Here is a 23638-nt window from a genome sequence, read left to right on the forward strand (position 1 = left end):
GGTAGATATATACAGTATTTAATCACTCTGGAACACATTTTTTTTTTTTTTGGCCACACCCGTTTGACGCTCAAGGGTTACTCCTGGCTATGTGCTCAGAAGTTGCTCCTGGCTTGGGGGACCATATGGGACACCGGGGGATCGAACCGCGGTCCTTCCAAGGTTAGCGCAGGCAAGGCAGGCACCTTACCTTTAGCGCCACCGCCCGGCCCCTGGAACACATTTTTACAGTTTCTCAAGTAATTAAAGATAGTATTACCATATTACCCAGGAGTTCCACTCTTAGGAATGTCCTCAAGAGAAATGAAAACATCAGAGAAAAACAAATATTTGATTTAGTTTCAATTTAGCTAACAGGTGGTGGCGACTAAAGTAGCCATCAGCTGATGAATGGAATAGATGTGGCACAGTCATGCAATTGGATTATATTTATCCATAAAAGTAATAAAATAGGTCCTGAGCAGTAGCGTAGCCGGTAGGACATTGCCTTGTATGCATCTGACCCAGGAATCCCCTGTAGTCCCCTGACCACCACCAGCAGTGATCTGGGTGTAGAGACAGGAATAACTCCTTAGCACTGCTGGGTATGGCCCAATACAAACCAAAAGGAATAAAATATTAATACATGCTGCAGCATGAACGAATCTTTAAAAGACTAGCTTGTTGGGGCCAGGGAAATGACTGAAAGGCTAGTATGTATGCATACCGAAGCCTGGATTCTTGGCACTGTATATTGGCCCTCTGTCTCCAGTTTCAGCAAAAATCATCCCTGAGCCAGGGACTGTTGGCACTCACTGTGCCAGAATTAGCACATAAGCTCTGCTGGGTGTCCCTTACCCCCACTAATGTTAGTGTCTGAGTCCCTATAAAGATAAATGTTTAAATGAGTGACTTTTTAGACTCTGAAGTAATGAGAATGGGCAGAGATTGCCAGTAGAGAGGGATGGTATCCCGGAAGTTAGGAAGGTCCCTTTTCAGAGTACTGAAAATTTTCTGAAATTGTGGATTATGTAACTCTGAAAAATAAGTAAGAACACCGAACTCTTCTACACTTTCATTTATTTTTGTCTTTTAAGACAATGTCACAAATTGAGCGCAGATCCTTAAACTTGCAAGACCAATGCTCTCTTACTGAGCCACACCTCAGCCTTAAATTGTATACCTTTACATGTTTGTTTGATTTGGGAAGGGGGAAAGGGGGCCACATCTGGTGGTACTCAGAGATCACTCCTGCATGCTCTGGGATCCATATGGGGTTCTGGGGATCAAACTCCAGTCAGTATGTGCAAATCAAGTGCCCTACCTGATGTACTATTTCTCCACCAGTTTTTGTGATTTTTGACTGGGGTGGGGGTGGGGTCATAACTGTACTTGAGGCTATTTCCATTGTTGCCTAGCAGTCCATGTGGTACCTAGAAGGATCAAACACAGTTTCTACATGTAGAACATGTAATCACGCTCTTTGAGGCATCTCCCTGTCTCTGGAATTGTATTTATTTTATTTGGCAAAGGGAGTGGGAGGAGGGTGCATCAGGCTTTGCTCAGGACTTATTCCTGGCTCTATATTCAGGGATCATTTCTGGTTTGCATCAAGGGACTATATGGGTGTTGGAGATCAAATTCAGATCTGCTGTATGTAAGGCAATTGCTTTACATATTGTACTATCTGTCCCCTATAATAGCACATTTTTGGTTTTGCTTTGTTTTGGGGTCACACCTGATAGTGCTCAGGTGTTACTCCTGGCTCTGTGCTCAGAAATCATTCCTGTCAGGCTTGGAGGACTATATGGGATGCAGGAGGTCGAACCTGGGTCAGCCACAAGCAAGGCAAACACCCTTTAAAAGAGTAAATTTGGGGAGAGAGATAGTACAGCAGGGAGGGTGTTTACCTTGCATGTGACTGACCCAGGTGTGGCCTCCAAACAAAAACAAACAAAAATTAAATTTAAAAAAATGTGGGGCCAGAGAGATAGCATGAAGGTAAGGCGTTTGCCTCGCTTGTAGAAGGATGGTGATTCAAATCCCGGCATCCCATATGCCCCCCCAAGCCTACCAGGAGCGATTTTTGACCGTAGAGCCAGGAATAACCCCTGAGCACTGCCGGGTGTGACCCAAAAACCAAGAAAAAAAAAAAAGTAAGATATGTTAAATACATTTTATTTTAATGGTTTAAATATTATATCCTTAATATTATTAGGCTGAAGAGATGCCAATTAAAAGACCAGAAAATGTATTTTCATGTTTGGACTCTCTACTTAAGATAGGAGATATTGCAAAATTAAACTTAAGGGTTTTGTTGTTGTGGTGGTGGTGGTGATGTTTGGTTTTTTTATTTTTTTAGCCACACCCATTGACGCTCAGGGCTATTTGCTCAGAAATTATCCTGGCTTGGGGGACTACATGGGATGCCAGGGAATTGAACTGTGGTCCATCCTAGGCTAGCACGCGCAAGGCCTTACACCCTGCGCCATTGCTCCGGCCCCTAAACTTAAGTTTTGAATATTGTTTGTCCCTTTTAAGGTTTATCCAGAGGTAAAATGGGGGTGACTAGTGATGGAACCTGAAGTTAGAGAATAAAAATCAGGCTTTAAAATAACTGCTGTTTTTCCCCACCCAGAATGACGACGATAACCGAACCATCGAGAGCAAGAAACCCAAAACAGAAGACAAGAATTCAGCAGGCCACAAGTCATCCAGCAACAGAGAGTATGTCTCCAAACATGTTGCATATGTTAATATATGTATGCAATTTTCTGTTGAGTTTTCAACATTTTCTTTGAATGTTCCTTTTAGTAAGCATATACATTTAGTATATATTTACATATACATTTAGTAAGCATATACATTATATATATATATATATATATAATGTGTTTGTGTAGGTGTGGAGCTTTAGCAGTTAGTTCGTAGGGATTAGAAGCTTCAATCAGTTTCTCTTAGTAGATTAGATTAAATTCTTATTACTTGGGGCCTGAGAGATATCACAGCGGTAGGGCATTTGCCTTGCATGCAATCAACCCAGGACGAACAATGGCTCAATTCCTGGCATCCCATGTGGTCCCCCAAGCCTCCCTGAAGCGATTTCTGTGTGTAGAACCAGGAGTAAACCCCTAAGCGCCACCAGGTGTGACCCAAAAACAAAACAAAACAAAATTCTTATTACTTAATTTAATAAAAATTATAGCAAATCTTTGCCACTTTCTGTAGACCACAGACTTACCTATAACTTAGGACACTAATTGTTAACTTAATCAATATTTATTGACTATTTGAGTGGCAGGCCCCATGAAAAGGCTAGACAAAACTTGTGGCCTTATAAAATTTACACTTTTTTTTTTTTTTTTGTTTTGTTTTTTGGGCCACACCCGGTAACGCTCAGGGGTTACTCCTGGCTATGCGCTCAGAAGTTGCTCCTGGCTTGGGGGACCATATGGGACACCGGGGGATCGAACCGCGGTCCGTCCAAGGCTAGCGCAGGCAAGTCAGGCACCTTACCTTTAGCGCCACCGCCCGGCCCCTAAAATTTACACTTTTGTTTTACAGAAGCCTGTGTCCAGATTGGGGGAAACAAATTTGAAAACAGGGAAAGAAAAGGGAAAAATTAGTTACCTGTATATATGTAGAGAATTAAAGGCTTTTTTGGTGGGTTTGACAGGTCTTCTAAGCAGAGTGCTACAAAAGAAAAGGATTTGCTGCCTTCTCCTGCTCCCGTTCCTTCAAAAGATTCAAAAACTGAGCATAGCTCTCGAAAGAGGACTATCAGTCAGTCTTCTTCCTTGAAGTCTAGTAGTAATAACAACAACAAGGAGAATAGTAGCAGCAGCAAAAGCAGTTCCTCTGCATCAAAACAGAAGAAGACTGAAGGGAAGACATCCAGTAGCTCAAAGGAGGCCAAGGTAAGGTACTGGGGGCCTGAGTTTTGAAAATAAAATATGTCTCATTCTTGTCATATGTCCTTCCTCAGTCCCCCCCTCTGTGCATGGAGATAATTCTTAGTTAGCAGTGCTCAGGGGATTGTATTGCCCACGATTAAATCCTGTCCTCCTACTGAGCTATCATTCTCCTTCTCCCTCTTCTACTCCTCCCTCTCCCTCTCCTTCCCTCCTTCCTCTTTCTGTTCATTTTTCTTCTTTATTATCTCTTCTTGTGATGACTAAAGATTGCACACACAATGTTTGTGGTACTTGCCTGGGGCGGGGTGGAGGTGGCAAAGATGGCATTGGGCCATGTATGTTTTTGGAGCTCCTGTCAGGAGTGATCCCTGAGCACAGAGCCAGGAGTAACCCCTTAAGTACCACTAGTGTGGCCTAAAACACAACAATAAAAATGTTTAAAATAATAGGTGGCTAGATCATTTATATTAGAATGCATTTTTGGACTTGTTCTGTAAACAAATGTTTGCATTCTGAAATTACATTTCAGGAATTTTATATCTCCTTCCAAGTAATATAAGAAATACTTTTTTTTACTTTTTATTTCAATCATCTCAAATTTTTCAAATTAGTGGCTGGAGAGATATAAGCCAGTAAGATGCTTAGCTAGCATGTGGCCAAACCAGGTTTGATCCTGGCATCCCATATGGTCCCTTGAGCACTTCAAGGAGTAATTCCTGAGTACAGAATCAGGAGAAACCTTTAAGCATTATCAGGTGTGGCTCAAAAAAATTTTTTCTACATGATCAAATATTGCTGTATGTGCATTCTTTTTTTCTTGCCCAGGAAAAGACTTCAAATAGCTCCTCAAGCTGCCCTCCATCTACCCCAACTTCTGAAGCTTCTAGGCCTCGGAGAACAAAGCTTGCCTTTGATGACAGGTGAAATAAATATGTTTTGTTGTTTTTTTTTTTTTATGGCATTCAAGAAATTGTTCCTGTAGGCACTGGAAGCAACTTTCTTTAAAACTCAGTAAATGGGACTGGAGCGATAGTACAGCAAATAGGGTATTTGTCTTGCACATGATCAACCTCATTAGATCCCCAGCACTTCATCTAGTCCCCCAAGTCTTTCAGTTGTGAGCCCTGAGCATAGAGCCAAGAGTCAGTTCTGAGTACCACCTGTTGTGGCCCCAAAATAAAAAAATTAAAAATAAACAAATGAAAAAACCCACCACAGTAAGGGAAACAACAAATATCCAAACGTTTCAGAACTGGATATTCTACAGAATTGAGCATCTGCAAGGTTGCAGTTACGAGAGTGAATGGTGACTGGGAGAGTTCCTTAGTACACTGGCGGAGGGAAGTAAGCAATCTAGTGTGGGTTTGGTGTTGAAATGGTATCTGCATGAAACTACCATTAATAGTATTAATATAAATTATGTCACCTCAGAAAAGTAAAGATCAAATCCTTGCCTCACAAAGTGTGTGGTTTAGAAGAGGACATGCAAATAAACAAATATACTTTATCATCTTGTAAGAGCTATGAAGATAAAGTAAAACAAGATGAAAGAATTTTTAAGAAAAGCTTTAATTACTATGTTAGTCATCAGAAAAATTTATGCTTGTTTTATGAATCACGGAATATCCAGTTCTAATTTGGAAGATACCCACTAATTCAAATACTTCTCCTTTAACATCACTCTGACTTGAAGGGGGCTATGAATGCCTTTCAGTAAAACCATCTATTACTGTTTAAAGTAGGTTAAATCAGTAAGAGCATTATTGGTTCTTCCTCTATTACTGATAAAAGTTTACTTCTCCCATCTCTATTTTATCTCCTCTAATCTTTTATACAGTTTGAGTAGTAATAATAAGGTTTTAGTAGTAATAATAAGGAGCTAGCTTTCTGTTGTCCTAAATATTGATTGCCTTCTGGGGCCAGAGTGATAGCACGGTGGTAGGGCATTTGCCTTACATCAGTGGTCTCAAACTCAATTTACCTGGGGGCCACAGGAGGCAAAGTCAGGGTGAGGCAGGGCCACATAAGGGATTTCGCTTACCGAATATTCACAATAAAAAATCGCATTAGTAAGAAAAAAAATTGCAAAAAGTCGCATTAAACATTCGCATACCCCAAGCAGTTCTTTTCTTACTAATGCAATTTTATTGCGATTATTTGGTAAGTGAATAATTGCGAATACTGCAATATTGGAAGGCCCGCCACAGGCCACAAAATATTGTACAGAGGGCCGCAAACGGCCCTCGGGCCACGAGTTTGAGACCCCTGCTTTACATGCAGCCAACTTGGGTTCAATCTCCCGCGTCCCATATGGTCCCTCAAGCCTGCCAGGAGTGACTTCTGAGGGAAGAGCCAGGAACAACTCCTGAGTGTTGCTGGATGTGGCCCAAAAACTAAAAACAACAAAAAAAAAAAAAAAAAAAAAAAAAAAAACAACTAAATTTTGCCACTTGTTGACCAAAATGATTTACATGCTAATTTACTTAAGTGAATGATTAGCAGTAACTTATTTTCTGTACTTGAGAATATGGAAACCTAAGAATGCTAGAGAGTTAAATGACTTTTATGACCATATTTGCCATTTTTTCTGGTGGAGGTATGGTGCTGGAATGTGTTACGCCTATAAACCCACCATTAACAATATTGTAAACCACATTGCCTAAATTATTTTTAATTAAAAATTATTTACCATTTCATTTACAATGAAAATTTACATTACAGAAATTATTCAGCAGACCATTATTTACAAGAAGCGAAAAAGCTAAAGCATAATGCCGATGCACTGGTATGTAAAATTATAACATGTATTTAATCAGGTGGTCTAATATTTATTTTTTGTTTGTTCACATCGTGTGGCCTCTCATCATCTTTATTTTTCTTTTTTTCAGTCTGATAGGTTTGAAAAAGCTGTATACTATCTTGATGCTGTGGTATCTTTCATAGAATGTGGGAATGCGTTAGAGAAAAATGCTCAGGAGTCCAAATCCCCATTCCCTATGTATTCAGAGACAGCAGATCTCATCAAGTAAGTGGAAAAACTTGTCACATGATTGAGCAATATCTATCTTGTCACTTACTAGGGATGCATTCTGAAAAAAGCATCGGCAGTGTCATTGTGCATATGTCACAGTATAATTATGCAAACCTAGATGATAAAAGTAGCTTAGCTATACTCTTCGACTATATGGCTTTGCCTTTTGGAACCATTGTCATACGCAGTTTGGCTGACAGAAGTGTCATTAAATGATGCTTCTGCCACATTGTACACACCAATATCTGCAATAAAGCTGAAGAGGATACTTGATTTGTTTTGACCATCAATTAGGAGGACTAGACACCCAGCACTTCCTGACCTTAGCTCTCATCAGATCAGCATGACCCTGGCAGTAGACATCATGCAATGACAGGCATAGAAGCCTGGGCTGCTACAAAGCATGTGCATTAAAATCTCTCTGGCCATTTTTCTTTTTTTTTCAGTAGGGACCTCCTTCATTCTGGGCACTCCTAATGGCCAGAGAGAGAGATTTTAATGGGAATGCTTTGTAGCAGCCCAGGGTTCTATGCTTGTCATTGCATGATGTCTTTGACCCTGCCAGGTGTGGCCCTAAAACATAAAGCTAGATAATACGTAAGTGGCTATCTTTTGCCTTATATTGGTTAGAGTCTAATGTTGTAAAGACTGAAGAAGTCATAGGTCAAGATGAAATACTATATGTTATTTGTTATTTTAACTCACAGATACACTATGAAACTAAAGAGTTATTTGGCACCAGATGCTACAGCTGCAGATAAAAGACTTACAGTACTTTGGTAAGTGTGTGTACTGACCTCTGATTCTTTTTTTTTTTTTTTTTTTGGGTTTTTTTGGGCCACACCCGGTAACGCTCAGGGGTTACTCCTGGCTATGTGCTCAGAAGTTGCTCCTGGCTTGGGGGACCTTACCTTCAGCGCCACCGCCCGGCCCCCCAGACCTCTGATTCTTGACACGCTACTACTCTTAAATAGGCAGTTCCATAATGTCTTGTGCTATGTTATTCTGAAAGCTAGTTTTGTAAATAAATTCATAAATTCATTCTTATATTTTGGAAGTTAGACACTGATACTTAGGTGCCACATGGTCTGGGGATCAAATTCCGGTCTCTCACAAAGCATACACTCCAGCCTTCCTTGCCAAGTTCTTGGCTTCAGATAAATTTATTATTGAATGAATAAATGACTCAATCCCTTTTAGTTGTCAATTTCTCATTCATTTCTTTCTGGTCAATTGACCAGAGTTTTTTGATGAAGTGGGATTGGTGTTAGAGACTTCATGTTTTTAAGTTACTTAGGGAGGCCCTTCTTTCACTGTGCTCTTTCTTCATTCACTTATATACCTTTTCTTAGGGAACACATGTTAAACTTGCTCAGAATACACAAGGTGGTCTGTTTGCTTGGTAATGGGGAGATATTATCAGGTTATTTGTTATTTGTATTTAACTCTCCCCTATGTGTCTTTTTTTGTTTGTTTGTTTTTTGATTTTGAGTGATGCTCAAAACTTATCCTGGCACAAACTGGGATGCCAGTTATTAAACCAGATGGACCACATGCAAGGCAAGTGCCTTACTCGTTATACTATCTCTCCAGCCCCAAATCTGTATTTAACAACTCCGAATGCAACTGTAGATAAAATTTCCAAGGTTGTGATTGGAGAGATAAGGTACTTCCATTGCATGCATCCTATCTGGGTTTAATCCTCAGCATATCATATAGTTCCTGGACTCTGCCAGGAATGGTCCTTAGCACAAAGTTAAGAGTAACCCTATATATATATAGCTGGGTAAGTCAAAAGGTTTTTTTCTTCTAGATTAGTGTGAGGATACAAACATTAATAAAATAATCATAAACATACATGAAAGATGTGTATAATTTTAGAGTAGATAGTAGGGAGACTGTCTTCAGGTAAAGTGTACATGTATGTACAAGTGTTGTTAGTGAAATAAAGCTGAAAACTTTTTTTCTTTTTTTGGATTTTGGGTCACACCCGGCAGCGCTCAGGGGTTACTCCTGGTTCTGTGTTCAGAAATCGCCCTTGGCAGGCACAGGGGACAATATGGGATGCCGGGATTTGAACCACCGTCCTTCTGCATGAAAGGCAAACACCTTAACTCCATGCTATCTCTCCGGCCCCAAAGCTGAAAACTTTTAAGGATTGAAAATACTACCAGTGAGGGCTGGAGTACTAGCACAGAGAGAGGTAGGGCCTTGCACGCGGCCCACCCAGGACAGGCCTGGGTTTGATCCCTGCATCCCATATGGTCTTCAAGCCTGCCAGAATTGATTTCTGAGCTCAGAGCCCAAAAACAAAAAGATAATAGACCAGTGAGAAGACAGCAATGGGAGAGGCAAATAGTTACGATCACATAAGACCACTATGACTCATCAGAGCTGTAATATTCATAGTTGAGTTTGCCAATTAAATTTGGTAGGGCCACACCCAATGGCACTTAGGGGTTATCTCTACTCCTGGCAGTCTCAGGGGTACCATGTGGGATGCCAGGGATCGAACCTGTGTCATCCATGTGGAAGTAAAAAACATTTAATTGGTCCAGCCTCCCAGTTAAAATTTTTCGATTCTTGGGCCCGGAGAGATAGCACAGCGGCATTTGCCTTGCAAGCAGCCGATCCAGGACCAAAGGTGGTTGGTTCGAATTCCGGTGTCCCATATGGTCCCCCGTGCCTGCCAGGAGCTATTTCTGAGCAGACAGCCAGGAGTAACCCCTGAGCATCGCCAGGTGTGGCTCAAAAACAAAAAAAAAAAAAAAAATTTTTTTTTTCTTCGATTCTTTATAATTTGATCTAGAGACCCTACTTTTAAGTGTCTTTTTTCCTTTTAATACATATCTGTTTTAATGATATTGGTATCATAAAATGTTTTTCAAATGTGCACCATACATTTGATATATACAAATGTACATCATAATAAAAGAAAATCTTATGATTTTGACTAAGGGTTAGTGATGTTGACCTTACTGCCATGGTACTGTCTAATCTCTTTGCATGGTACAAAAAAGATATCTGTACAGTATAAGCAGTCTACCATTGTGGTAAATAAGCTGCTTTTTTCTGTTGGCCAGCCTTCGATGTCAGTCTTTGTTATACCTGAGGCTATTCAAACTGAAGAAGGAAAATGCTTTGAGGTACTCCAAAACACTGACAGAACACCTGAAGGTAAGTGCAAAGAGCAGAGTTCATTTCCTAGAAGACAATTTTACCTGCTGCCACAGGGGAGGGGAAGAGCTCCCCTTGTGGGAACATTCAAGTATATGAGTTTTCCTAGAAAGTTTCTAAGTATAGTGTATTTAATTGTAGAATCTACATTACCCTCTATGGTAGCACATTTTATCATAAAATCTAATTTTTTTTATCTTTGCTTAAATTGTTAAACATAGGATGTCTATGTTTTTCATAACAATACGATTTTATTTTAAAGTAGTACTTCAGAATTAGTGAATGCTCCTCTTTTTTTCTTTCTTCTTTTTTAAAACTATTTAATAATGGTATTTACATTTATGTCCTTCACAGAATTCTTACAATAATTCTCAAGCACCGTCACCTGGCTTAGGAAGGTAAATTTATTTTATTCCATAAAATATTATATGTGACAAGTTACTTTTTATGTAAAAATAGTCGCTGCTCATTAAGACATTCTAGAAAAGATTCTAATTCACTCACTATTGCAGTCAGTGAGCTAAATAAGTATTATGAAGAAAAATACTTTTCTGAGAACATCTATTTTATTTTATTTTTATATATTTATTTTGGTTTTTCGGCCACACCCGGTGATGTGCAGGGATTACCCCTGGCTATGCACTCAGAAATCCCTCCTGGCTTGGGGGACCAGGGGATTGAACCATGGTCTGTCTTAGACTAGCACAGACAAGGCTGACACCTTACCCCTTGCGCCACCACTATGGCCCCCTGAAGACATCTATTTTAAAATAAATTTGCTGATTTATTGAATTATTTGTTACTTTTCTGAAAGAGAAATGTAGGAATGTCAGGCTTAATTAGCTAATTTTCTATTGTATATTTCTATAAACCTCTAATCCATAGGTAAATAGAAATCAGCTAAATAACAAGAAAAATGTCAAAAATAAATATTAAAGGGGCTAGAGAGATAGCACGGAGGTAGGCATTTGCCTTGCGTGCAGAAGGAAGGTGGTTCGAATCCCAGCATTCCATATGGTCCCCCGAGCCTGCCAGGAGCAATTTCTGAGCATAGAGCCAGGAGCAACCCCTGAGCGCTGCTGGGTGTGACCCAAAAACCAAATAAATAAATAAATAAATAAATAAATAAATAAATAAATAAATAAATAAATAAAGCCTTCATTTAAGGAGTAGTTAGATGCTTATTAATTTCTTTACTTTTTCCTATTTAATGATAATTCTTTCTGTTTCTATATGAATAGCAAAGCTGTTGGGATGCCTTCCCCTGTCTCTCCAAAGTTGTCACCAGGCAATTCAGGAAATTATTCTTCTGGGGCCAGTAGCGCTTCAGCAAGCAGTTCTTCAGTGACTATTCCACAGAGGATCCACCATATGGCAGCCAGCTATGTTCAGGTTACTTCCAACTTCCTCTATGCCATTGAAATTTGGGACCAAGCTGAACAACTTTCCAAAGAACAAAAAGGTGAGTAGATTGCTGAAATAACTTTGGTTGAGTAATGAAGTTGTTAAAAGGTACTTATGTGACCTGGCTAAATAAATACCAGTTCTGCATTTAGTTTATTATATAGTCTAGAATTAATAATAGGGGCACAGCGGTAGGGCATTTGCACACAAACAATCCAGGACGGACCTGGGTTCAATCCCTGGCATCCCATACGGTTCCCCGAGCTTGTGAGGAGCAATTTCTGAGCACACAGTCAGGAGTAACCCCTGTGCGCTGTTGGTTGTGGTCCAAAAAAAAAAAAAAAGAGTAATAGTTTGCTGATCTTTTGCTTAGCATCATCCTAAATATACTGCCTTTGTGTAGGCAATTTTATTATACTGGTGACACAAACTAAAAATAATCTTTATTAGTCATTATATATAAAAACAAAAACGTAAAATATTTTTTAGGTCAGAGCAATTGTACAGCAGGTAGGGCATTTGCCTTTGTACTCAGCCAACCCAGGTTTAGTCCCTGGAAACCCCTAAGCCAGCCAGGAGTAATTCCTGATTGAATCCCAGAACACTGTTAGTTGTCACCAAAAATGGAAAAAAAAAAAAAATCTTTTTTAAAGAAAAAATTTAGGGACAGGAGAGATAATACTGTGAATGGGTAAGGCACTTACCTTTCACACAGCCAATTTATATTCAGTCTCTGGCATTCTATCAGAAATTTATTTATTTATTTATTTATTTTTTAGGTTATTGTGTTATTTTTGTGCCACACCTGGTGGCACACCACAACTTCTGCTCAGAAGTTACTCCAGGTTTGGGACCATATGAGATGCCGGGGATTGAACCCGTGTCAGCAGCATGCAAGGCAAATGTCCTACACCCACTGTGCTATCACTCCAGCCTCCAGGAATTTTTTTCTATTTTGATTCTAGTTTGTTTCTAGTGATACATTACTTGGAAATCTATTAGGAAACACCTTATTTTCTCCACTGTTTGATTGCTTTTTGCTTTATTTGAATAGACGAAGATCTTTAAGACTAGTATGACCACTAGATTTCTTTTATATACCTAAAATTTTTTTCTCACCGAATCCTACATTTCTCTGTCATTCCAAATGACAATGAGACCAAATAGTGTATTATCAACACCTCCTCCACATAAAATTCAACCTGTATTTGTTCACATTGTAAGAAACTGGAAGGATTCTTTTATTTCCCTTCCCTGTCTTACATATTTAAATGACTCAAAAAACATAGAATTTAAGTTATCTAATTAGATTATGGGGCCAGAGTGATAGTACAGGAGGTAGGGTATTTGCCTTGTATGCAGCCAACCCTAGTTCATTCTCCAATACCCCATTTAGTCCTCCAAGCCTACCAGGAATGAGTGGTCACTGAATGCAAAGCCAAGAGAGACCTGAGCACCCTTACCCAAAATTAAACAGTTACAGTGGAAAGCTCTTAAAAGCTAATCTAACTCTTCCTCAATAAGTTACTTTTATAGAAAAAATGCACAGAACATTGTTCTTGTGTGTATACTTGCTTCTGTACAGAAACAATACTCAAAAAAATGTTTTGTGGTGCCAGAGCAACAGCACAGTGGGTAGGGCTTTTGCCTTGTATGAGGCTGACCCAGGTTCGATCTCCAGCATCCTATATGGTCCTCCAAGCCTGCCAGGAGTGATTTCTGACTGTAGAGCCTGGAGTAATGCTTGAGCACTGCCAAATGTGGCCCAAGCTCCCCCCACCCCAATTTTTTTGTGTGGACATAGGTCTCTGTTTTAATATTTCTTATATAATAAAGTACAGTTACTAATTTTTAGTAATCAAAATTCTGCTTATATCCGAAGGTAATACTTATATTCTGACCGTATTATTTTTCTTAAAATAGTGAAATTGGTGGTTTGTTTTAAAACATGGAGTTTATATAAATTTTAGTTTATTTAAAGATAGTGAAGAATGGGGAGTTTTGTTTTTGTTTTTAATTTCTTAATACTATTTTACAGTTGAGTAAAAATTTTAAAGTTGTGATTTAGAAGAGTGTGCCTCATTTAATGAGTGTTTTTGGTTTTCTAGAATTCTTTGCTGAATTGGATAAAGTAATGGGCCCTCTCGTCTTTAATGCAAGCATCATGACAGACCTAATTCGCTATACCCGGCAGGGACTACACTGGCTTCGCCAGGACGCCAAATTGATATCTTGAACTCAACACATTCTCGTTGCCTCTGATTTTCTCCACAACACTGTGTCACATCACGAAGGAAAACTGCCATAACACGCCACCTAGTCAACACTAAGAATGAGGAATGGTTTTCTCCTCCCTGATTCATGCATTGTTATTTTTTAAAACCCAGAGCCATCGTGTCAGTTGACCCTTCAATATTCCCTAGTATGAAAAATTATTTAAATATTTAAAAATATACAGCACATCAATCAGATGGTTTCAGTGATCTATAATAAGTGAAATTCCAGTTGCAATTCATGACTAATTGAAATTTAATTTATTTTAATTTTACAGTTCCCAGTTTGGGAATAGTTTAAAACTGAGTGTTTTTCTGCCTATAAATTTACACTGTTAAATATTTAGCATAAGTTTTATTTTGACATTTTTATTTATATACTTTGGGAGCTTTGTTACCTGATATCTTTTGTGGTAGCTCTTCTAAGAGTAAGAGTTGGTTCATCTAAAGTATGGACATATTCTTTCTATACCTACTACCTGATATTATTTCAAATCTTAACTACAGTTTTATGATTACAGAATTTTTATTTAGTATTAAGGGTATTCTACATGAAATCACTTAAAATGAGAAGATGGCATTCTACATGTCTAATTTGGTATGCATTATTTCAAAAACTGTGAATGTGTTAATAACACTATAGCAATCACAAGGTGACTATAGCTTGCATTTAATGCATTACTTAAGAGGGCAGGCAAACTTTCTTGGAGAAACATTGTATGAAGGATTTTATAAAAGGACAATCTTGAACTTTATGGATTATATTAAGACCATGTGTTCTTTTTTTGTTGCTAATCACGTGAAACAGAACATTATTGTTAAACAAAGGATAAGCTAGTCTGAGGGTTGCCTGTGTCTCACTGCTGAGGTTTGAAGGGTAAAATCTCTCTTCAGCATTTCCTGCCCACACACTATATTTGATGCTCTCTTAAGAACATGCAGTGATGTAGGAATGACTGGAGCTTTGGTTGTGTGTGCTTTTTGCTCTACCGTTTACAGTTTTAATGCCTGGCAGATAATTTCTTCTTCTTAACCTGTCTTCTATTTATTCTTTATATTATGAAGGCCCTCAATAATGTATGTTTCTGATGGGATCAGAAAATTCAGATTAGGAAAGCATTTAATTGGGTTCATTGTCAGCTTTTTGGGAAGGGGAGGGGGAGCTGGAGTAGTGCTAAGAAGCCAACTCTGTAAGAGTTGTTTCTCTAAGGACCTTTCCCTGTAAGATGCATATAGGAGTCACAGGTGAGCAATGTACCCAGTCTGTAGTTTTGTTTTGTTTTAAAGCCCCTATCATGTCTGGTGTGCCTTAAATCTTACCTTGAAATGAGGACTGTGGATTGTTTACAGATGAAGTTTTACACTAGGACCGGATTGCCCATATGGTTGGTCTTCTATAGTAATATTTTACATTCTCTTTTCTTCGAAACCTTAATTTAGGGTCACATAAGACGGAATCCTTTCAGAAAAACTAAGACTATTACATGACTTAGTCTAACCTGTTGGGTAATGCTGTTCAAAGAAAATAGCTTGTCCTTCTCCCTATTTCAAGAATCCATCTGAACAAAAATAAGGATTGCCCTGCTATTTTTAAAAATTGCTAATGCTTGAAATGGGAAAGGAGGATAGAAGATCTCCAAGCCCAGTGGTGCAGTGAGTCCTCTGTATTTGAAACTTTTACACTTATTTCTTAAGCTAGTGAACTTTCATTGTCCCGTGGCCTCAAGTTTCTAGAGCCTCTTCACGGTTTCATACCTCAAGTTGTTTTTGCATATCATTGATGATTAAAATCCAAAAAAAAAATTTGTTGAGTTTGTGAACTCGTTGGAGAACCCTTGGAGATATTGCCTCTGATCTTTTTAATAGTCATGGTGTGTTTTAGGAACAGTTTTCCTTAAGAGGACAACTTCTCAGTGATTGTGGTAATAAATGTGCCACTGTTAATCACAGATCTCTGTCCTCTCTTTGTCTGCTTCCTCTGACTAATTTCCTTTAATTTGCAGTGATGACTTAGAAAAGGATAAAGTATCCTCTGAGCTTTTAGGCGTTCAGCCACAGCAGCCAGGGGGGCCTCCCTGAGCTCCAGTGTGCTCGAGTCTCTTGTGTGTCTGAAGACAGCAGGAGCATTTCTGGGATCACACTGATAATTTTGTGGAAGCAGAACTTCCTGCATGTTTTATGGTGCTGCTCTAAGACTATCTATCTCTATATGTATCTGTGTTAATTCTTAGGGGAAAAAAATTCAAGTTTTAATCATGGGGGAGCTTTTCCCACCAGATGGTGATATGCCAAGGATAAAAATCCTATTCTAAATGATCGATTTTTCAATGAAATAGACTATGGAAATGCCACTCCCTCTTTTCTGTGTCCTTTTGCTCAGAAGTCTGTGTGTGTCTTCCTCAGCTCCAGCACCTACTTTGGACTCTTTTATAGATCACCATTCCGCCTTCTTCAGTGTTCTCTTAACCATTTTGAAACTGAATTTGACAAGTGGCTAAAAACTCTCTCTGAAATTTGTGCTCAATATATAGTTGATTTTAGAAATAGCAACTGTTTTAAAAATGACTCTGTTGACTGCTCTTTAATATCACACCTGTATGCCAGGAGGCAGCAGCCCATACCATTGGACTCTACAGGCAACCAGCAACCAGCAACCCGATTGCTGTGGGTGAAGTTGTCATGTGCAGGTGGCAGGGGCCTTCCCCTCCAGATGATACAAGTTTTCCACCGGCAATCCCAGGTGCATTCTGGCCAGGGATCATTGGTCCATTTCTTGCCCTAGTGCTACCTTTTTCTGGGCAAGCAGCCAAGATCTGACTTTAATTAAAGTAGTGAGTATGTCAGATAAATTTACAGCTAACATTGCTGAAGAGTGGAGAAGGTTGATTCTCACTAATTTAATTCTCCAACATAAAAGCATTTTAAAGTAATGTGTGCATGTGTCCACACACACACCTGTGCTCTGGGGAGCTTTTGCACGGATGAATCCATAAGGCATCTGGGCTGCACTTTGAATGACACATTTGTAGCTTTATTAGAGTCACTGTTGTTGTGTTTCTTAAAGCGTTTCTTTTCATTAAAGAAGGGTTTCTTCAGCTAGATCAGTCAGCATCATTTTGTATTTAATGATAGAATCTTTGAGAAGTTACCTTTATTAAATAAACGAGTTCATGTTGTAAAGCAAGAGCCTACAAAAGGCCCCTATTCTAAATGACAGTTTTTGCTATGGAGACCACAGTGCTCTCTGCAGTCTCTGAGCAGCCAGTGAGCAAGCAGCCTGTGGTCGCTGCAGTCAAGGATGCCTAGTTGTGTAGAGGAGAGAGTTACAGCGTGCACCCTTCTAGGTGTGAGGTATGCAACTTCAGATTTTAAAATTATGTACACACACACTCTTTATATATATGTATGTATGTATGTATGTATGAAAACATGAAATTAGTTTGTCAAATGTGTGTTTAGTATTTTAGCTTAGTGCAACAATTTCCACATTATTTATTAAATTGATCTAAGACACTTTCTTGTTGACACCTTGAATATTCATATTCAGGGCGTGCAATGTGTATTCCTTTTAGATTGTTAAAGCTTAATTCCTATGATTTGTAGAAAATTAACTTTTAAAATATATTCGAGCCCCTTCTGTAGTGTTATAGGGCTCTTACAGGGTGGGAAGGATTTCAATATTTCCAGTTGCTAATTGAAAATGGCCTCGTGTATTTTGAATTCTGGGAGTTTGCCTCTGGGTCTCTGGACCCTCTCTGAGAAAGTGTATTAGGCATTGTGATCGTTCTTTAAAACAAAACCAAAAAGAGACTAAATTGGGAAGCAAAGCATTTCAAATCCATATAGATTCCTATAAGTCATTTCCAGTTCAGTTTTATTTCAGTTTCATGTATTGCCCTGTTGGAGAGGCATACTTCCTTCCAGATGCACATCTAAGGTTGCTGTTCGGTAATAGAAGAGTTAAAGTATTGAATGACCAGAAGATGTAGTGACAGAGGCCAAATTGATCAAATGGAGAAATTCAGTTTAGACTTCTAGACCTGAAAAAAACTAAGCCTACAATGAACAGGAAATAAGGTATTAAGTGGGTGCTGATTCTTTTCAAATGAAAACTATGTTAATTAAAAAGAACTTACTGCCTCCAGAAAAGGAAACATATAAACTTTTATATATGAAGATATATATCAACTTTTTTAAAGTGGAATTTGATCACAATAAGACATTAGAGTTTTGTTTGAATCAAGTATCATATGATCTTTTAATAATACCCTAAATTATCATTCAGTGCAATTGACTTTGAAGAATGTCAACAGCATTGACCTCTCCTTGTAACCATTGCTCAGCCAAGTATAAATTGCCGTTCTTTAATTCAAAAAACAAACAACTACAGCACGGAAAGAAAATGCTTCCACCCAGAAATTCTAGAAATGTTCAGTTTTATCTCTTACTGCTTCCACATGGGGTTTCCTTTCAGCATTTAACCACTGGAATTTTCTACCTGCTATGTTCCTCTCTGGAAAATTCCTATTTGGAAATGCTGCCTTTCAAATCAATGCCATGATATCCATACTATTGAGCTTGTTGTTTCTGTTCAAGAAGTGTCCACATTTTACACCTTTATGCACTCTCCTGGCAAATCATTGGTTTGAGCATTCAACAGTACTCTGGGGTAGGTAAGGGCTGGGTGGGGTGGGGTGGGTGGGGCTTACCAAGAGAGCTGGCCTCATTGGTAAAGGCACCATTTTTGAGGTTCAGATTTGGCATTGGTAAGCACAGTTATGAAAATTTCTATCAAGCCTCCCTTTTGAATGGTTTAATATACAATTTTGTATATGGAGGATGGAAATGCTTATATATTTATTAAAATCATTTTATTTGAATTTTAAAATTATTTGAATAATGGTTTGCTATTTAGGGAAGAGTTTTGGAGAGGAGGTAATGATGCCGATATAAAGCCTTGTTGGTTCTGCAGAAAGGTACTTAACTGTTAGTGTCTATTAAGATGCCTTTATTTTGTACGTGATCCAAATCTTTGTTTTACATTTCTTTTATCCAAAATATTTGGGCATCTGACATTTTTCAACCAAAATTTTAATTATATACTGTGATTTTTATTTGTTGCAATACATTAAAATTTCAGAGGTACTTTGGGGCTCAAAAGCTAGGATTTCTAAGTCAGTATGTGCATTTCACATAATAAAGCTGTTAATGGTAAGCAAAATATTATATACTAACTAGATTTTTCCACATCTGTATAGTATATTATATGTATTTTGTGGTATTGAGACTATAGAAAGTTTAGAGTGTCAAACATGCGTTTAATGTGTATTTTTAAACAAATTTATGGCAATTAAAATATTTGGAGACAAGGGTATCACATTTCAATTTGTAAAGATCTTTTTAACTTTACTGTGTCATTAAGATGCTTTGTATAATGCCAAACCATAGCTGGAAAAACTAAGTTTAATAAATATCAAATAGATTTTCTGTATTAAAATGTATAACCACTGTGCTTTCTACATTTTTTCACCTCTTTGCCCTTTTCCTATCATAATTTGGATTTTAGGATATACTGCTGCTCTTAAAGTTTATTTTCACAACTCAGATCTCATTTTCTTGTTACGGAATTCTGAAATTGGGACCTTTTACATAGATCAAAATTTATTTTTCCCTGCCCAATTGATGTCTCTCTTTTTTTCCCTCAGTGGATTGAACATTGTTGGATATTTTGGTTTGTTTGTCTTGACTCCGTTTTTCTATATGTATTGGGGAAAAGGGATTCTCCCAAATAGTGATAAAGAGGGCCCAAGGCCATGTCTATTCATCTGGTACCAACCAGGCTCAGGAGTTCATTGCAAAGGACCACATCTGGTGATGCTGGGGTAGGCATATAGTGCCAGAGATTGAATTCTGGTCTTTATGCACGGTGAGGTCTGAGTCTTGACCCCTGAGCCATCAGTGCTATCAAGTTGGGACACATACTTTGTATGTGGGACATTTGGGTTAAGTCTCCAGCACTGCCAGTTTTCCCCAGCATTGCCAGTGTGCCTCCCCTGTAACCCACAGATAAATGTCACTCACTTCACTTCACTTTCTCGATTTGGAAGTTCAATCATTATTTTTAGGCAGTATTTCCCTCCTCCCCTTTTCTATACTATACAGAATGAATCCTCCTCCCCCTTCAAAGCTTCAATTCCAGACTAACAAAGTTTCTATTTGAGACATTTAATAGTATACATAAAAAAATAAACTCTGAATTGACAAGTTTAGATAAGCTTATCTACATATCAACATGCTAAGAAGAAACGGAGACCAACTTAAGGCATACATCTGTTTTTAAATATTAAAAACACAAGATGGCTTCATCTGCTCTCCAACAAGAATGGTTAATCAATATTCCTTAGAACGGAGCATTGTTGCATATGAGCACTCTTCACTCTTCTTGGGATGTCCATCATTCCTGGGCCACACTCAGGGAGCAGCGTCTTTTTCTAGAAGAGTAGGAAAGGTGGTGGTAAAGACACGCCTAGCAGTGTCAGAGCCAGCTTTATTATCTTGAAGACCTCAACTTAACTGGATAGTCCATCAGGTCCACTTTATTTTTAGGGCTGTGCCATATGCTGGCTTCATGCCCTGCTTTCCTAGCCTCTCCCAGCCCTGCTCCCCATTTGGTATGTACCTGCATAGTCTGGTGATGCACTCAGAATCATCTCGGCAGGCAGCTCCAATGGGTCTGAGGGAAACCCCTCTCCAGAATGGGGTCATTCTCCGAAGCCTTATCTTTGAGTCACTCAGTTCTGGTACTGGGGAGCCATTGACCTGTAAGGCAAAGGCATTCATCGAGGCATGGCACAACTGGCACCCTGATATGCACCTTGAAAGAATACTGTCCTCTAGAATGCTGTTGCCTCAGGCAGAGCAAAAGAGTCATTCTTCTGGTCTGAGTCTGGTTTGCAAATCCACCTCATTCCATGCCAATGTGCCAATGCACGAGTGTCCTTACCTGGTCCGGGAGCAATAGGCAGAGCATGAGCACTGCAAAGAGTTTGAGGAACCACATCTTGACAGAGGAGATGTTGGAACCTGAAAGTCGGGGCTGTTCCCATTGCCTTTTATAGACTGAAATCCACCTCTTTTATGGTTGCCAGGTGAGATGGGGGCAAAGTTTATATTTGCAGTCAGGGTCGATTTAATAAGTTAATGTCTACCGGAGGACTGTGCTCAGGGCCTGCCATCCAGGCATATTGCATTTACTGATCCCTCACCTGGACTTTGAGTGGTTATGTTGTTGGCTTGGACCCTAACCCATTTTATCAAGTCAGCACTGTCCCCCACCCCAGCCACGTGAAGCTCTTGGGGAAAATCTGGCAACTTGGCACAGTTTAATTCTAAAGTACCTCAGTGAGATCATTCTAGAATTAAAATAGAACAATGAGGTCCTCAGAAACAATGCTGACCCCCTTTCAGCTGGTCTGTTAAAGGCAACTAGATTATTATTAACAGACCATTATCTCTACTTAAGCGGCATAGGCTACAGTTCTTCAGATCCTTTCTTTGCATAATTGGACAGTCATCCTAGTTTTATGTTCTAGAACTTATTAGAACAACAGAGATCCAACTGGGGCAAGTTCAGTCGCACCTACCACTTTCCCAGGACAGGGATGACTCAGGTAAGACAGATTGACCTACAGGTGAATAGGTTACATTTTGTATTTTAAAATGTGAATGATAAGGTAGCTGGTGCCCCTAAATCACTGGGTGAGGTTCCTGAATGACCACCACTACACCTGGTCAGGTGCTAGGCTAGGGTAAGCAATGATGGGATATTCCTGGTGTGCACTCAGAGAACCCTGCAGTGCTGGGATCTTTGCCAAGATTGCTGTCTATAAAGCATGCGCTCCAGCTCTTTGAGTCATGGCTCTGGCAGAGCTTTGGTGGTGGTGGTAAATCTGGTTCCAAACTTTGAACAAACAGGCTGTCTTCCACACTGCTTATCCTTCCAGCAGCTTCAAGGAAGCAAGTCATAGGGCTGAGAAACCTCCAGAGACAAAGGTTGACAAAGCTGCTGTAGCTTTCTAAGCCAGTAGGGAACATGCATCTAAATCAGCATTACTTATAAAATTACATAAGGATTTTAGTTAATTTGGGAAGATTGGTGAACTCTGTAAAGGAACTTAATAGAAAAATGGATTTTGGGGCCAGAGTGATAAGACAAATAGGCATTTGCCTGGCACATGGTCAACCTGGGGTTCAATCCTTGGCATCACATATGGTCCCCCCATCATTGCCAGGAGTAATTTCTTTTTATTGGAGGTTGGGTTTCGGGGTCATACCCAGCAGCACTCGGGTTACTCCTGGCTCTACGCTCTGAAATCTTTCCTGGCATGCTCGGGGGACCATATGGAATGCCAGGATTCTGACCACCGTCCCGCATGCAAGGCAAACACCCTGCCTCCATGCTATCTCTCCAGCCCCTGCCAGGAGTAATTTCTGAGATGCCACATGTGGCCCTAAAACAGAAAAAGTACATTTAAAAATTAGGTCATACTATGATCTGTAAGAATAAGCCAAGAAGAGAAATGCAACAGGATTTTGTTTTTTTGGAGGGGGGGCCACACCCAGTGACACTCGGGATACTCTTGGCTATGCGTTCAGAAATCGCTCCTGACTTGGGACTTTATTGGACGCCGGGGGATAGAACCCTGGTCCTAACCCCGGTCTGTCCTGGGTCATCGCGTGCAAGGCAAATGCCCTACCACTTGTGCCACACTCTGGCCTCTACAACAGGGTTCTTTTCTCTTGGCTTCTTCCTTAAAAATTACCCTGATACTTCTCTTCTAAAGGCGGCTGTTTTCTTCTAAGATCCTGCCATTTCCCAAGGAAAAGTAGAGAAGATGCAGTCTGCTGGGAATGGAGCAGGATGGTCATCCATGTATGGCGAGTCCCTGAGCTAGGATTAGGCCGGGTGAAAACTCCAGAGATCCTTCTCCACTGCCTGATCTTTAAGAACATTAAGAAGCAGAACTGTGTCAAGCCCACACCAAGTTGTGAACTTAACTGGGATCTTTTGTGGGGTGGGGAAGATGTCTGATGACCTAGTGAATATTGGGTAAGAACACAAATCTGATTATTAAGCAAAAGATTGGACAACGTGATGTCCTAGAGCCATTTGGGTCTGAGGACTCAGTGACAGCCTCCACATAACCAACCTGAACTGATGTGCCAAGTGGGATTTGGAAATTTCATTCAAGTTAGTCTTAATTTATAAACCAAATACCAAAGCCATGGGACCTTCCATAATCCTGGATATAACAACACAATGGAAGCCTTTATGGTTCAAGCATTGACTTTATATGCCACCTCTCTGTTTTTCATAAACATTGTAACATTATTTTATTCAGTTAATAGAGCATCATTAAAAAAAAAAAAAGCCCCAAGCACCACTGTTTAGATGGTAGGTGAGAACAAAATGATAAGCAAAACTCCCAATAGCTAAAGTGACCAGTCTATTCATCCTAATATTTCTGAAAACAGTGTGGTCTCATCCTGGAATGAAAAAAATTCCTGAGTTCTGCAATCAAGTATCTTAATTGAACAGATAAACACTTATGTACATGTTCCTTCAACAGAAAGTTCTCAACATTTAACAATGCTGGCTATCAGGAAAATGCTGAGCTGAGAGACAAGAGCCAGGGGTCTAGGTACCTACTTACCCCAAGCCATCCTTTTTGAACTTTAGTCTGATTCCATTCATGAGATAGAAGATCTTTCAGGCTTCCCAGATGCCAACATTCAGGGGCTCAAATGATTAATTCACTAGAAGAAAATGAGACTAAAGCACATTTGATAGCTTTAGATTG

General features: G+C 39.4%; 2 protein-coding genes across 2 annotated transcripts in view; one reads left to right on the forward strand and one right to left on the reverse strand.

The window, feature by feature from the left end:
- AFF4 (ALF transcription elongation factor 4) overlaps positions 1–17976 on the forward strand; it is a 95774-nt gene extending 77798 nt beyond the window's left edge. The window contains exons 13-22 of the mRNA XM_049786819.1: positions 2618–2706; positions 3656–3896; positions 4719–4813; positions 6615–6678; positions 6782–6918; positions 7632–7703; positions 10008–10101; positions 10456–10499; positions 11343–11563; positions 13614–17976. Coding sequence (XP_049642776.1) covers positions 2618–2706; positions 3656–3896; positions 4719–4813; positions 6615–6678; positions 6782–6918; positions 7632–7703; positions 10008–10101; positions 10456–10499; positions 11343–11563; positions 13614–13741 — 1185 coding nt within the window. The 3' untranslated portion in view covers positions 13742–17976. The remainder of the gene's footprint in view (positions 1–2617; positions 2707–3655; positions 3897–4718; positions 4814–6614; positions 6679–6781; positions 6919–7631; positions 7704–10007; positions 10102–10455; positions 10500–11342; positions 11564–13613) is intronic.
- A 2007-nt stretch (positions 17977–19983) lies between these two features.
- On the reverse strand, positions 19984–20868 carry LEAP2 (liver enriched antimicrobial peptide 2). Its single transcript, XM_049786815.1, has 3 exons — positions 20782–20868; positions 20458–20597; positions 19984–20269 (listed from the first exon to the last, which is right to left on the reverse strand). Exons 1-3 carry the CDS (start codon positions 20836–20838, stop codon positions 20233–20235), a joined length of 234 nt encoding a protein of 77 aa, XP_049642772.1. The 5' UTR covers positions 20839–20868; the 3' UTR covers positions 19984–20232.
- Between the last annotated feature and the right edge of the window lie 2770 nt (positions 20869–23638).

The sequence above is a fragment of the Suncus etruscus genome, chromosome 14 (assembly GCF_024139225.1).
Source record: "Suncus etruscus isolate mSunEtr1 chromosome 14, mSunEtr1.pri.cur, whole genome shotgun sequence".
Taxonomy (NCBI): Eukaryota; Metazoa; Chordata; class Mammalia; order Eulipotyphla; family Soricidae; genus Suncus; species Suncus etruscus.